This window comes from Zingiber officinale, chromosome 9A (assembly GCF_018446385.1).
Source record: "Zingiber officinale cultivar Zhangliang chromosome 9A, Zo_v1.1, whole genome shotgun sequence".
NCBI lineage: Eukaryota > Viridiplantae > Streptophyta > Magnoliopsida > Zingiberales > Zingiberaceae > Zingiber > Zingiber officinale.
Window position 1 is genome coordinate 6,206,484 of NC_056002.1, and position 14,438 is coordinate 6,220,921.

Here is a 14,438-nt window from a genome sequence, read left to right on the forward strand (position 1 = left end):
TCGATGAATCATATATAATAAATCGAATATATAATGTATAATATTTGACTTCTATTATATCACAGATTATTTGCACATTATGTTAGAATTGTCCTTAGCCATAGAGTTTTCTTTAGAATCACCTTTATTAAAACACTAAATCTTTCGTATAATTCTTCTAATAATTTTTAATTAGTGGTTTTTTTAAACAAAATATCAGGTAGGCGATCTTCTCTTCTAATTCATCTTCTGAGTAAATATAGACTACAATTTATACATGCCCAAAAACTAATCTGTGATTATTTTTATCAATCATGCAGACAGAATATTCAACAGTAGTTTTGATAATGATAGATGTAGGCTGACTTGTATTAACAAACGAGAGATCCACATGCAGACAATTGTTCTAGCCAAAAATTTAATATTTCATCAAAAGGGATCCATTAAAGTAAAACAAAATTATGCCCCAGTTTTACAAGATTACGAGCAAGTTGCTCATATAATTAGGCCTATGCTTTTCTTAAATTCAAGAGGGTAATGATTGAGAAGTCTAAGAACACAGGCACATTATTTTAAAATTTTCTGATAACTCGGAGATAGCAGTCATCATTAATTTTCTCTTTGAAATTCTCTGAAGAAATATTGAACATTTAATTTGTCTCTTGCTGACTAGTGAGACTGACTCTCTTAGATATCTGTTTCAATCTTCCAACACATACAATTTCCATTTCTACGACTGCTCGCAAAAGGGACCTTGCCCTTCTTGTCTTCTGCGTTGATAAAATTGCTTGTATTCATCAAAAGCCAAGCACCAAGAAATCCTTTACAAAATTGTGTAAAGAAGACCTTGATCCAGATCAGTGATGCAATTTTGAGTAAATTTAAGCACAGAAATCCCTCGAATATTAGCATCCTCATCTGGGACTTTCCATTAGTCGTCGATCAGGAAGTTCTAGACTCCCTTCCACCCAACTGCATGCGCGAACCTTCCTTAAACCTTTCTTTGAGATGTTGCTTCTCATCTTCTCGACTTCGTTCCATTTACCTGACAATGCTGACATGTTGGCAGCAATCACGTAGTTTGATCCTAAGCCAGGCTCCTTTTCCAGCAGAATCCTCATGAAGTCTTCATCGATGCCTATGAATTTGCCATTCTCTCGACAAGCCCCAAGAAAGGATCTCAAGATGACATTGTTTGGAATGATAGGCATGTTTTTAATGAATTTGTAAGCAGTTTCCAATAAACCTGCACGGCCGAACAAATCAACCATACAACCATAGTGTTCGATGGTGGGTGTAATATGGAACTCTTCTACCATTCTGGCAAACATCTTCTGGCCTTCGTCAACCATACCAAGATGACTGCAAGCACATAAAATGATGGAGAATATCGTACTGTCTGGTCTAAAACCACTAGCTTCCATCTGCGAGAAGAGATTGATCGCTCTTTTCCATTGACCATGATCAACAAATCCCGAGATCATAATTGTCCATGATTGCAGGTCCTGCTTTTCCATGGATTTGAAAACTTGGTAAGCCTCCTCTAACAACCCACATTTAGCATACATGCCAACTAGAGCAGCACCTAGAGCAACATCCAATTTCATATTGTTAACTATAATGTAGGAATGAATAGATTGTCCAATACGTGGGCTGCCAAGATAGCTAGAAGCAGAGAGAAGGTTTAACAAAGTAACTGAGTTGGGCTTAACATTCACTCTTTTCATTTCAAAAAACACCCTTAGGGCTTCGGGAGGATGGCCGCTGTGGGGAAAAGCGGAAGCCAAGCATCAGAACTTGCTATGCAATAAATGTAAACTGAATAAAATTAAGCAAAATAACATGGCTGAAGGTTTACAGGTATCACATGTCAGGAACAATATAATCTTAATTTGCTGTGAAGATTATGTTAAATGTCATAATAGAAGTGACTAGAAATTTGTAGGTGTTTGTAGGATTCCACACAACAACAAAGGAACCAAAAGATTTAGCAGAAAGAGATATTTAAAGGACCAAATACCATTGCATTTTACATGCTAAGATTAGTTATTTACTTCAAATAACAATTGTTCACATCATCCACTCAAGAAAGTACTGATAATTCACATTTTACTCATTGTTGGGCATGCCTAGAGCTTTATCTACCTACAAGAAAATGAGTTATGATACTTACGATGGATCAATATGCATATTCTATCAAGGTCGATAACTCCACCAGATCATTATTTATGCATTTGTATATGCTTGATAAGGCTGTTACAAAAAGCAAAAAAGGAATAATGGCTAATTCCAAACTGATTCCAGATAAATAAGAGTCCAGTTTTCTTCAATGATGTTATTGAGAACAGAAACAAAAGGAAAAAAAAAAGGATAAAGGAAAGGGAAGGGGCAAGAAATGCTCAACTCGAATAATTATGAAGGCAATTCAAAAGTAACCAAAATGTTGCCATGGCATGGTGTCAAGCAACAATTAAGAAGGAACTGGAACTGGATCTACAGAAGCATATATCACATGGAGTAACGTGACAAAACAACACTAGTAAAAAGACTGGAGAAGCTGTGTCGGTGCATAGCTTCACCATTATGAAAGGGAAACCTATAACAAAATGTGAAGACAAAACAACAAGGACATTGAAGAGCTAAGAAACAGGGACGAATTCCAAAGAAAGCATTACAATCTTCTTAAAGGTACACCACTCTCTGCTTTTCCTCGACTTATAATCTATTCTCCAGTCACTTATTCAGTTGCATATTGGTCTGCAAGGGTTTGATTCATAGAGGACGTATAACTAATGTTCATCTACTTTATACTCAATTCAGAGTGCGTAGCCAATAAGTAATACCTACCTATCCAGGATTCACAGCTTAGGCATCGAGATGCATGCATGAAGTGCCATTAACATGTTGATCATAATGTGAAATAAGTGCGCACTTTAAGGTCATTGAACGGAAAAAACAAATGAATGCTTCAAAAGCTTACCTACCAAGAAAGACACCCTTGGATCATGGAAGTCCACGACACAACATCTCTAACACTCATTCCATCAAACACCTGGTGAGCACATTCCAACAACCCGCAACAACTATACATGTGCAATAGCGTATTCCCCACATAAGAATCATCCAAAAACCCCGCCTTTACGATCAAGCCATGAACCGTCTCTCCGACTCGATGCAACGAAGCGCGGGCGCAGGCCCTGAGAACAAACGGATAGGTAATGTGATTGGGGCGCACGACCTCGACTAGTCTGAGGGTGGAGAAGATGCGGATGGCATCGTGGGGGAATTCGGAGTCGTCGTAGGCCCGGATGAGAGTGTTCCAGATGAAGACAGGGGGAGGGAAGGAGAGGCCGGAGAGGAGGGAACGGGCGTGGGGGAGGGAGAAGAGGCAGATCGAGGCGATGAGCTTGGAAGCGACGGCAGGGTGGTGGTCGAAGGCAGTTTTGAGGAGGAGCGAGTGGAGTTGGAGGAAGTGGAGGAGGGAAGTGGCGCGCAGGAAGAGGGAGGAAATGCGGCGGGAGGTTGGGGAGATCATGGCATCTTGCCACACGCTATGGGCATGCGATTGACCCGATAACCCACCTCTTTCTAATTTCATTGATGAATATTATTACATATCTCACAGATCATCTGAGTTGATATGCGATAGTATATCAATCAAAACTTAGGATAGTCGGAATATATATTTCTGGTCTCTGTGTAATTATAATTATTTTTATTTATCCATAGGATAAATTCAGAGTAAACTATCGTATTAGTTGGGTATAATATAATCTTATTTATAGACTATATTTGGTAGGGTGTAATCTACTTTGTAATATAATCCGATTACATAATATTTACTTTGTAATTCAAATTATAAAATTTTAATATTTTTTATAATCTAGATTATAAAACTTCAATACCTTTTGTAATCCAAATTACATTACATTACAAGTTTAAAATTAAACCAAACAAAATAACCAACCTTATAATCTAATCCTGATTATATTATAAGACATATTATATCCTATCATACGTAGTCTAAGTAAATTTAAAAGTGCAAATGATAATATCAAGTGATTATTATTCAAGTATTAACTCAGCTACACCTTATCTTACTGTGAGTCTGTGACAATCATCTAAAGTTTATCTGATTGGTTAAAAAAAAAAAAATCTTCAACTAAAGTTTTGATTTTTTTTTTTTTAATTTTATATTGACTAAATATTATTAATTTCCTCTATAATCACACTCGATTAAATTAACTATATTGTCGACTAAAATGAAGATATATTTTTGAAAAAAATAGAAGTATATTATAGAACACATATAAACAGTGGAAAGTACGTGGTGTTTTTGTTTTCCCTTCGCGGACGCTTCCCCAACCTTGGTCTTCCCTGGTCCTGGGATCGAGCCTCCATCGACCGATCGCCAAGAAGGGAGTGATTATTTTCCTTCTGCTAGATCTGTTTTCATCCTCTTCGCCTTGATCGCATCGAAACCCTGACGACCGGAGGAGAATCTGCCGATCGCCAGCTGTTTCCGGGGTCGCCTTTGGTGTATCTGAAGATTCGAGGTCGAGGGTCGGAATGGGTAGGAAATCGGAACGAAATTAAGGGATAATGGTCGGATTGAGGTCGCCGTGGCGCGATTGCATGGGTGAAGAATGCCAGTCTTGCGGAGAGGGGCGCGTCGTAGGGGCCGTGCTCCAACGCTGTCGCCTGTAGATCGTCCTTCGCAGAACACCAGAGCGCGGACCGCGGCCATACATAACAATCCCGGGCCTGCCGGGGACGCTGCTGGCGGAAGTAGGCGGGGAAGGAGTAGGGCCCCGGCGTCTGCGCCTAGGGGGAGGAGGAGAGTAAGATCTGCCACAGGTAGGTTGGTCTTCATTGAGGAGGAGGAGGGGAAGGAGGGGGATCAGTTCAAGGAGTTGGTCGTATTGGAAGAGGAGACGAAAGGAAAGGGGACGGCGAGACCAGCAGAAGAAGTAAAAGAGAAGGAAACGATGGGTGATGATAGTGGTGGATTGAGCGCCAATAGGGTTGCAGGACAGGAAGAAGAAGGGAACACCACTCCATTCCCTGAAAAGGTTCACCTTTCTTGCCTGCCCTGTTGTTATTCATTGTGGTTTAATGCATATTGCTCTTTGTTAAAGAGAAAGAGGTTATCATGATAATCTCCTATGGGATTTACCTCGATATATATTTTACTATTCTGGCTTCTTAATTCTTGCATGATTGTCTATTTTCTTTGTTTTTTCATTGTCTCTATGAGGTTTTAGTCCTATGTCTTATGTTGGTCATAAAAATATATAGTGAATATTAATTTTATCGAATGGTAATGACTTCAATCCTTTATGCTGTTGGTTCATGGGGGATAGTGGACATGCTGTAGATCATGAACTTCCTCCATCTTGGTATCCACTTTTCATCTGATTCCTCCTCCAACTGTTAGTTCCCTCAACTCTGCCCCCTCAAGGGCCAAAAGTCCTCTGTCGTCTCCTTCTGATCTGCTCCAATGCCATTATATCGATATACACATCCATGCAAATTGAAGTCTTGATTTCTATTTTGTCATACAGTCAATCTTTTATTAAACATCACAACATCTTGTAGGAATGCCCATAGCATCAATAGGTCACTTGATATGGTGTTACGCTGTAATCTGGTGTCTATGTTTCAGTGAACATGTTAGTGACATCGTAATATCTTAAAGATTGCACATAATATCCTCAGGTCCAAGCAAGCATATTGAACTTTAATTCTGTAAGTTGGATGCCTCTGAAAATTTAATGATTTATCATCCTTGACAATATTTGATAAAAAAGAAAATACTGTGGTGCCTTCAGTTTAGATGCATTAGATGAAAGAGATTATCATGATAATCTCCTACTTGATATGCTTCAACAGTTCCTTCTTGATTCAGCATGATATTTTACTAATCTAGCATCTTAATTTCTTGCATGATTGTGTAATTTTTTTTTTATACCTTTCTTATTGTTACTTCATCACTAGTTACTCTGATATATCTTCAATTAGTCTTTCCTTTCTGGTACAGTAATGAACACCTAATATACTTCTCTTCACAGTTAACCTAACTTCGCAGTTCAATATAGCTAAATAATTGCTTTACTTTATTTAAATTTATCCTTTTCAAGTAAAATCTCCTGTAAATTATTCTTCGTTAGACATTCACAAATGTAAGTTTCAGTTTTTCCTAGGAGCTGATTTTCCTGTTGTTTTCACTTGCTCTTGTTTTCACTTGTTATTGTCCTTGATCCTCCTTTTATGTCATGTTTACACAACAAGTTACTTTTTTAGTGGATATATCTTCTCACACGTTTGCACTGTTTGTTGGGTTTCTTGTCATCTTCTTATCTTGATACTTCAGTGTCCATTAGGTAGTGAATATGATCTTTTCCTAGAATTAATTCTAAGTTTGTATGCCAGCTTATTTTTTTCATGTTTTGAATGTTCTACTATAGGCTTTTATTCCAAGGTTACCGTACTATCCACTTGTCATTATATCCACTTTTAATCAAACCTAGGTCATGTAATTTCTTAATTCACAATTTATTGTTCTATTAGTTCAATTCCATAAACTACTACTATCCAAAATCATCTTGTACATGATGCTTCTGCATGTTCTTGTTTACTTATCATTATTGATCTTCCTTGTTATTCTCTCTACTTCCTGAATGTGAAGGTAAAGGGTAGTCATATTTGGACATAATTTCAGGTCCAAGTTGGTGGTTCACCTATATATAAGATTGAGAGAAAGCTTGGGAAGGGTGGATTTGGTCAGGTTTTTGTTGGTCGGAGAGTCTCTGGAGGCATTGAGCGATCAGGTCTTAACGCTATGGAGGTATTTCTGTGTCGTATTTATTGCTTTCTTTTTGTAAGGTCGAATTTTATATAAGGCCAATGATGACCTAAATGAGCTTGAGATAAAAAGTTTTTGCTAATCTACATTGTTTCCATATTGATGGTTGTCTCAAATTTAGTGCATGCCTTTGCAAATAGGTCGCAATCAAATTTGAACATCGAACTAGTAAAGGCTGCAACTATGGCCCTCCTTATGAATGGCAAGTTTACAGGTTTGTTTTGCTATCCTCTTTTACAGGTTTAGCTCTCACTTCTTTTCATTTTTTTTTTTTTGCCTCATAGAGAAAATTTTTTAAAACTAAAAGTTTAAGAGAAGTGGTGCTAAATCTGAATATGTAAAATGTGCCTTCAACAACACTGATTGAAGAAGCGAGAGGATAATTAATCTGAATTGAGAAGAATCTTCACTGTTGTGAATTTAAGATTCCTGATTCTATTAGTCAATGATAAGGAGATGTTAAACCAAAAATATTATAAACTTGACAATGGAAATGAATGGTTAAAATGGTTAGAGCTTTTTGAAGTTATGAATTTCTCGGTACCTCTTAGGCTTATTTGGTTGTTGTGCGACGAAACACATGAAAGTTAAATGGACAGACATGTGGAGTTCCTATAAAAAAAAAGAATCACAATCTGAAAGAGTAGTTAAGTGTAGCTATAATATGTAAAATTAGGAAAAATATGGTATCATCCTGTTCAAAGATGACTAATGAGCTATGTAGGTAGATAATTTGAATCAATTAGGGTTTAATATTTAAGGAATAAGGAGAAACTGAAGATAATTTCAATTTAACATAATTAAACATGATTTCTAGAACCTGGTATTGCTAACAGCCTAGCAGTATAATCTTACATAAGTTCTAATGGAGGGATAAGTTCTATTGCTAGCATTATAGCCTTACATAAATAATTGGGATTTACACCTTGTTTTTTCTTAGTGCTCTTGGTGGTAGCTATGGAGTGCCTAGGGTACATTACAAAGGCCGGCAAGGTGACTACTATATTATGGTATGGGTTTCCTTTTATCCTGTGTGCATTCTTGGCATCTTCCTAGTCAGAGAGTTGGCTGTTATGCTATTTTTTGTTGCTGCATGATTTGTCTGCACAAAACTCTGTGCTAGAAGCTTTTACCGCTTTAATGCCGGATTTCTTTGGCTATTCAGGTAATGGACATGCTGGGACCTAGTCTATGGGATGCCTGGAATTCTTCAGGTCAAACGTGAGTATACGGTCTCTGTGATTACATTGCTCTGTCACTCAGCATTTTCATTTTAGTAAATTATCTACCTCTTTCATTGACCACATGACAATTTCCTTCTTGAATTCTTTCATTTTTTTAATTGAATTTGTCGGTAATTGTTTTGTTGAATACTATGCATTGATCTTCTCTAAGCATATCCAATATTTCTGTTGCTAGATTTGATAAAATACCTTGATTTGTGTATTAATCAAGTATATTCTTGTTTTACGTTGAATGCTTTTCTTTTCTTTTGTGATTTTTTATATTTGATCTCAAAATATGATTATATTATCAAATATAAATAAGATCTTTCATTTTTTATTTTTAATGAGCAATAAAATTTCCAATATATATATCAAATTTGCATTATCTTATTATTATCTTTTTGAATCTTTTATATTTTCATTTTGTTTATATTGATGCCACACGATATTATTTGTGTGACTGACAATGTTTGACATTGTTGTATGCCTCAGTCAGAAATCTTGCAACAATGAAAGGAGAAATGGTAGTAGGAACCTTTATTAATGCTTGAATGAATAGAATGATGAGATGCCACTTTTATTGGTAACTCATGGCGCAGGAAAATAGACCAGGCATACCACAGGTGGCAAATGTAGAAATAAAATGAAATTGTGTTCAAAGAGAAATAAAATTAAATTGAATTTTAAACCTTAATCAGTTTATATTATCAATCATTTTATTTTAAAGCGTTCATTCTTTTTTTGCGTCTGATATGCCATTTTCTTGAATAATAAAGAAATTGGGTTCACTTTTTCAAGTTTATTCATCATTCATTTTAGAACTGGAATTATTTGTAAAACAAAAGTTTTTGAAACTTTTACTTTTAGAAAGAAGTATGCAAATATCTTAGTGGTATTAGTGAGATTGATCCAGTTCCTTATAAAATGACAAATCTGTGCCATTAATTTTTGGACGAATACTGAATGTTCTGAAATTTCTCAGGATGTCTTCGGAAATGGTTGCCTGTATTGCTGTTGAATCCATCTCAATCCTTGAAAGCATGCATTCAAAAGGGTAGATATTTTGATCTTTTCCCTTAAAACTCTTTAGAAATATGAACTAATTAAAATCACATTTTCAGATACGTCCATGGGGATGTGAAGCCCGAAAATTTTCTGCTTGGTCAACCATCAACACCCCAAGAAAAAAAGTTGTTTCTTGTTGACCTTGGATTAGGTGAGTGATTTTCAGTGATTAATTATTTTTCTTAAGACTTTTTCTTTTGAACAAGCTGTTCTAGTTTATTCTTTTTGTCTGATTTATGCTTCCTCTAAGTAGTTGTGCTTTCATGTTTTTTTAGCTACTAGATGGATGGATGCTAGTAGTGGAGCCCATGTTGATTATGACCAACGACCTGATGTGTTTAGGTATGATAGGAATTTCCTCTTTGTTCTCCTTTGGATATCATTTTTTATATTGGTGGTTTATTTGCTACAGAGGAACTGTTAGATATGCTAGTGTTAATGCACATCTAGGAAGAACAGCAAGCAGGAGGGATGATCTGGAGTCTCTTGCATACACACTAATTTTCCTTCATCGAGGAAGATTAGCATGGCAGGGATATCAGGTCGTTGAATTTAAGAAACACAATTCTATCTATATTTGACTGTTTATTATGGATGGGAGAGTGAATCTTTTCTTATACAATTTTTGACATTTCAGGGCGATAATAAATCTTTTCTAGTATGTAAGAAAAAAATGGCAACATCTCCAGAAATATTATGTTGCCTTTGTCCTCCGGCATTCAAGCAATTTCTTGAGGTTGTGGTTAACATGAAATTTGATGAGGAACCAAATTATTCAAAACTTATTTCTTTGTTCGATGGATTAATTAGTCCAAATCCAGTAGTTAGGCAAATTAGCATTGATGGTGCTCAAAAGGTGATTTCTTTACTCTTATTTCATTTTTGACTTGAATTTGCTAGTGAAATTATGATTACTCATAATAAATTTGTCAGGTTGGTCAAAAACGTGGTAGATTGACTATTGATGATGGAGAAGAGAATCAACCGAAGAAGAAAATTCGCCTAGGTGTACCTGCCACCCAGTGGATTTCTGTGTATAATGCTAGGCTTCCGATGAAACAAAGGTACATTTTAAAACAAATTTTTTGTTCCAAGTAATAAACTAATTTCATTTTATGGACACTCGGTTTTGGTGGTTAGGTTGATTATTTGGTGCTTAAATCATCGATGGCTGTTTTTATACTTCTATCCTTGTTACCCACATCTTCCAAATGAACATTGCTTGACAGGAAGATAGTAGAATGACATTCAAATTATACATATGAAGATAAATCAAATAGAGTTTTTGAGAAAGCCGATCCTAGTTGTTCTTGTTCAGGGCCTCTCCAAATGGAGACTCAATGCCTATACATCAGGCATGATTGATGTCTATAGTCAACAATTTTCTGTAGTATTAATTGCACTAGTTCTGTTTATTGACTGAGTATGGGAAACATGAGTGTCTTTTTTTAATGCTTTTATATTTACACTTATGTAAATAATATTTTTTATAGTTTTTTGTGTTTTACGATAGTAAGTACAATCTTCATTTATTTTCATATTCTATTTCTGTTTGGGTGGTGTTTTTGATAGGTCCTGATGGTTTAATTTTTCTTCTCTAGATCACACCCTGCTTCTTTCCTCTTTATTGTTATTATATTATTTTATTGGGTGCCATATCTCTTTAATCCCCTCATTCTTTTTGCTATTATTCCTATTGTCTCAATTCCTCTACCCTACAAATGTTTGCAGAGTTGGTTCTTTCTCTCACATGTTGATCACAACTTCTAAGCCATCCACCAATTCCTATTATTTCTTGCATTGAGGCATCTATTTCCATAAGCCTCGTATCTATTTCTCCATCACATACCATTTGTACACATGGGTGATAAGCCTCACGAAAGTTCTCTACCGGCGTAAATCAGAAAGTACTCGTGGAGGCTAATCAAAGCGGCCAACTTTCTTAAGTTTGTCGTCCCACTGAAGAAAAATCCTTACAGTGCGCTGTAGCTGGAATTCGAACCTTAGTTGTCTGGTTAACCGTTTGGATAGCCTAATCGTTGTATCGTAGCCCCGAGCGTTTGCACACATCCACTTGACCCTTAACATCATCAAAGCTCATGGATAATGGGTGGTGGATTGTTTTTAACAAACTCTGTAGCTTGGCACAAGATGGGCAATTAAATTCATTGGTAACAAGTGAAATGTGACACTACTACAAATTCATGTCTCAGTCAATAATCTCACGAGTTTGCATGCCTTGGCCCACTAACTTTGTAGATGAACATATGAGAGCATGATAATGTAGGGTGGGGACTTAGAGTGTAGCTGAACTCTAGTACCACTTGACATAGCATCATGATTTCATGATTAATGTCCTCACAAGAGTGCCTAGTTAGCTAAAGAGTGGTAGATTTTCTACAATGGGACATGGATCAATTCTCGGTGGACGCATGCCCGGGGAAAACATCCTCCCACCCCCTAGCCATTTGGCGGTCGGCTATAAGCGGACCCCATGATTTACCTCCCTTCATATAACCTACACTGTAAGGGGTGCCTGAGGTGAACGTAATCACCTTTTTGCTACAATGATTTCGTGATTAATTTGTTCTCAATTGCTGATTTTGCAAGGGAGAAAATATATGAGAATAAAAATTGTATTATTTATCAAATGATTATAACTATGTCATGGGGGCTTAGGATTTATAATAACTTGCTCAAGATTCATACAAAAATTGACTAGGTTTACTAGAAAGCATTAAATTAGAAATAATAAAATTTGAAAAAAAAATTGAAATTAGAGTCTGAGTGAGTTTTTTTTTATTTGGCCAATTTAAGTTTCACAAGAGTTTTTTTCCTTCTTTTGCATCGAAGTTTTATATAAACTTCACAAACCTCCTGTAATTGTGGCAGAATGCTTCATACCAATGTTTGTTGTGGAAGTTGGCATCTTACTCATCACCTCAATTTGCTCAATAGTGTCAAGTTCTTCCTAGATGGGTGGGGTAGAGTAAATACAAAATACCTTTTGGTGTTGGGAGTTCACTACTGACTCCATGTTTTCATCTTTTGTTTTAGACTATAAATATAGCATTACGCACAAAGGTTGATATGAGATGATTTTGTCTTCTCAAATCCTGCTGTCTTCTCTTCTTAATTTTTTTTTTTTTAGTTCTATGTTCTCTTACATGTTCAGTTTTGTATTCATTTTGAATTGAAGTGTTTAACTATGCATCTATATAAAAAAGTTTACCGTGTAATTAGGTACCACTACAATGTAGCTGATGCACGTTTGTCACAACATGTGGAGAGAGGAAATGAAGATGGCCTCCTTATTAGTTGTGTTGCATCTTGTTCTAATTTGTGGGCCCTCATCATGGATGCTGGAACTGCTTTCACATCCCAAGTGTATGAGTTGTCTCCATTTTTTCTTCACAAGGTATCATTAATGGTAAATTGTGAAATTTTGAGTGTGATATATCTTAAGATGTCATTTATTATGATTAACAAGTAATGCAGGAATGGATTATGGATCAATGGGAGAAAAACTACTATATCACCTCACTTGCTGGTGCTAATAATGGAAGTTCACTTGTAGTCATGTCAAAAGGTTGGTCTTGCCTTAATTAACATTTGCATTTTTTCAGTTCTTTGCACTTTTAGATTTCTCAGCATTGTTGGAGAGTAACAAACTAACAATGACAAATTTTATCATTATGATGGTTTTACTAGTTATTGATTGCTAATTAGTTTTTTAAGAAAATTTGATTGTTATCAGAGTATGCATATCAGAGATGATTGCTTATGGGCATTGTGCATACAATGTACACTTATTTTTTCTTTCTGAGTTATTATTTGCAGAAATAATATATTAGTTAGTCTTGATAAAAAAAAAAAATCTTATATCAAACTTCTGAGGACATTATTAAATATGCTATCTTTATCACCAGAGAAATGTTCATTAGCATTCATTGATTACAAATCCATTAAAAATGGTTAGCCAGAAAAATAAATAAGGAACTTTATCGAAAGGAGTTTAGATAAAAAGAACTTGTTAAGAGGCATGGCAAAGGTGTACCACAACTTCAAAGAATTACATCATCTTCCATATATTAAGTTGCTGTGGATTCTATAAAAACTTTCTCCTGCACTATAATCTTCCAACTTTGAGATTTAGGATTTCCTTTGACATAAGTTATCAAAGTTCTAGAACCCATCGTTTCTTCTTTTGTTCTTCAGGGGTGGGGCTGAAATATTCTTGAGTTTATTAAATTTAATACCCGTTTACCATCAAAGATATGTTTCACGGGGTGGTTAGTAAACGTCTTTAAGCTCTAACTATGTTTGCAATTCAACTCAGGCACTCAATACACGCAGCAGTCTTACAAAGTAAGCGAATCTTTTCCATTTAAATGGATAAGGAAGAAGTGGAAAGAAGGATTCCACGTCACATCCATGGCAACTGCTGGCAGCAGATGGGGCATTGTCATGTCACGCAATGCTGGTTTTACAGAACAGGTAGAATAACTTCGCTTGAGCTGATCAGTAATGGGCAATGCAAAATGGGAGTCCTGTTAAATTGTCTTTACATGTTCAATGCATAAAACCTCTCCAAGCTTATTCTGTTAGTGTTGTTTGGATTCCAATTTTATTTGGCCCAACGAAGTGTTTGTTAAATTGTTCTGGCTCATGGGCAGGTTGTTGAGTTAGACTTCCTGTATCCAAGCGAGGGCGTCCACAGGCGATGGGACAGCGGATATCGCATTACTTCTATGGCTGCCACTTGGGACCAGGCTGCACTCATCCTCAGTGTGCCCAAGCGGAAGCCTAGCGATGAGACTCAGGAGACCCTACGGACGTCGGCATTTCCAAGTGCTCACGTTAAGGTACATTTTTTTTATTCTTCGTCGTCCATAAATTGATGTGTGCTAGCAGTCGACACCACATTTCCAATTTTGACGTGCAGGACAAGTGGGGAAAGAATCTGTACCTGGCTTCCATTTGCTATGGTCGGACCGTGTCATGATACTTGCTGTGGTTAACCTCACAACCATTTGCAAAGTGCGTTTTCCTGCATCTCAATTTAACATGCACATCAACCAATGCTTGTCCCATCTATATTGATTTTCACTGTACCATCGTAGGTGTTGTACACATGCCGTCACATGCTTCCCATGTTATTTATGTACTAGTTAGTCATAAACTTGGGGGTTGACTGTGCTGACTTTATTGACGGCTTGTAAAATTTGGCATAATTTTAATAACTAAACAAGTATATTCTAGTTCACCCTCGGTAGGCTTCTTTTAGATCTTCATCTCGACTG

At 36.3% G+C, this 14,438-nt stretch overlaps 2 protein-coding genes across 2 annotated transcripts; one reads left to right on the plus strand and one right to left on the minus strand.

Annotated features, from left to right (window-relative positions):
* Nucleotides 1-318: 318 nt before the first annotated feature.
* LOC122021693 (pentatricopeptide repeat-containing protein At4g21065-like) lies at nucleotides 319-3,572 on the minus strand. The gene is made up of 2 exons (XM_042579847.1): nucleotides 2,964-3,572; nucleotides 319-1,743 (listed from the first exon to the last, which is right to left on the minus strand). Exons 1-2 carry the CDS (start codon nucleotides 3,512-3,514, stop codon nucleotides 894-896), a joined length of 1,401 nt encoding a protein of 466 aa, XP_042435781.1. The 5' UTR covers nucleotides 3,515-3,572; the 3' UTR covers nucleotides 319-893.
* Nucleotides 3,573-4,281: 709 nt separating this feature from the next.
* On the plus strand, nucleotides 4,282-14,401 carry LOC122021605 (casein kinase 1-like protein HD16). The gene is made up of 16 exons (XM_042579741.1): nucleotides 4,282-5,051; nucleotides 6,701-6,826; nucleotides 6,985-7,058; nucleotides 7,785-7,854; nucleotides 8,010-8,065; nucleotides 9,053-9,124; nucleotides 9,192-9,286; nucleotides 9,411-9,477; nucleotides 9,548-9,677; nucleotides 9,773-9,991; nucleotides 10,069-10,199; nucleotides 12,379-12,553; nucleotides 12,634-12,724; nucleotides 13,475-13,632; nucleotides 13,812-14,000; nucleotides 14,081-14,401. Exons 1-16 carry the CDS (start codon nucleotides 4,626-4,628, stop codon nucleotides 14,138-14,140), a joined length of 2,139 nt encoding a protein of 712 aa, XP_042435675.1. The 5' UTR covers nucleotides 4,282-4,625; the 3' UTR covers nucleotides 14,141-14,401.
* Nucleotides 14,402-14,438: the final 37 nt, after the last annotated feature.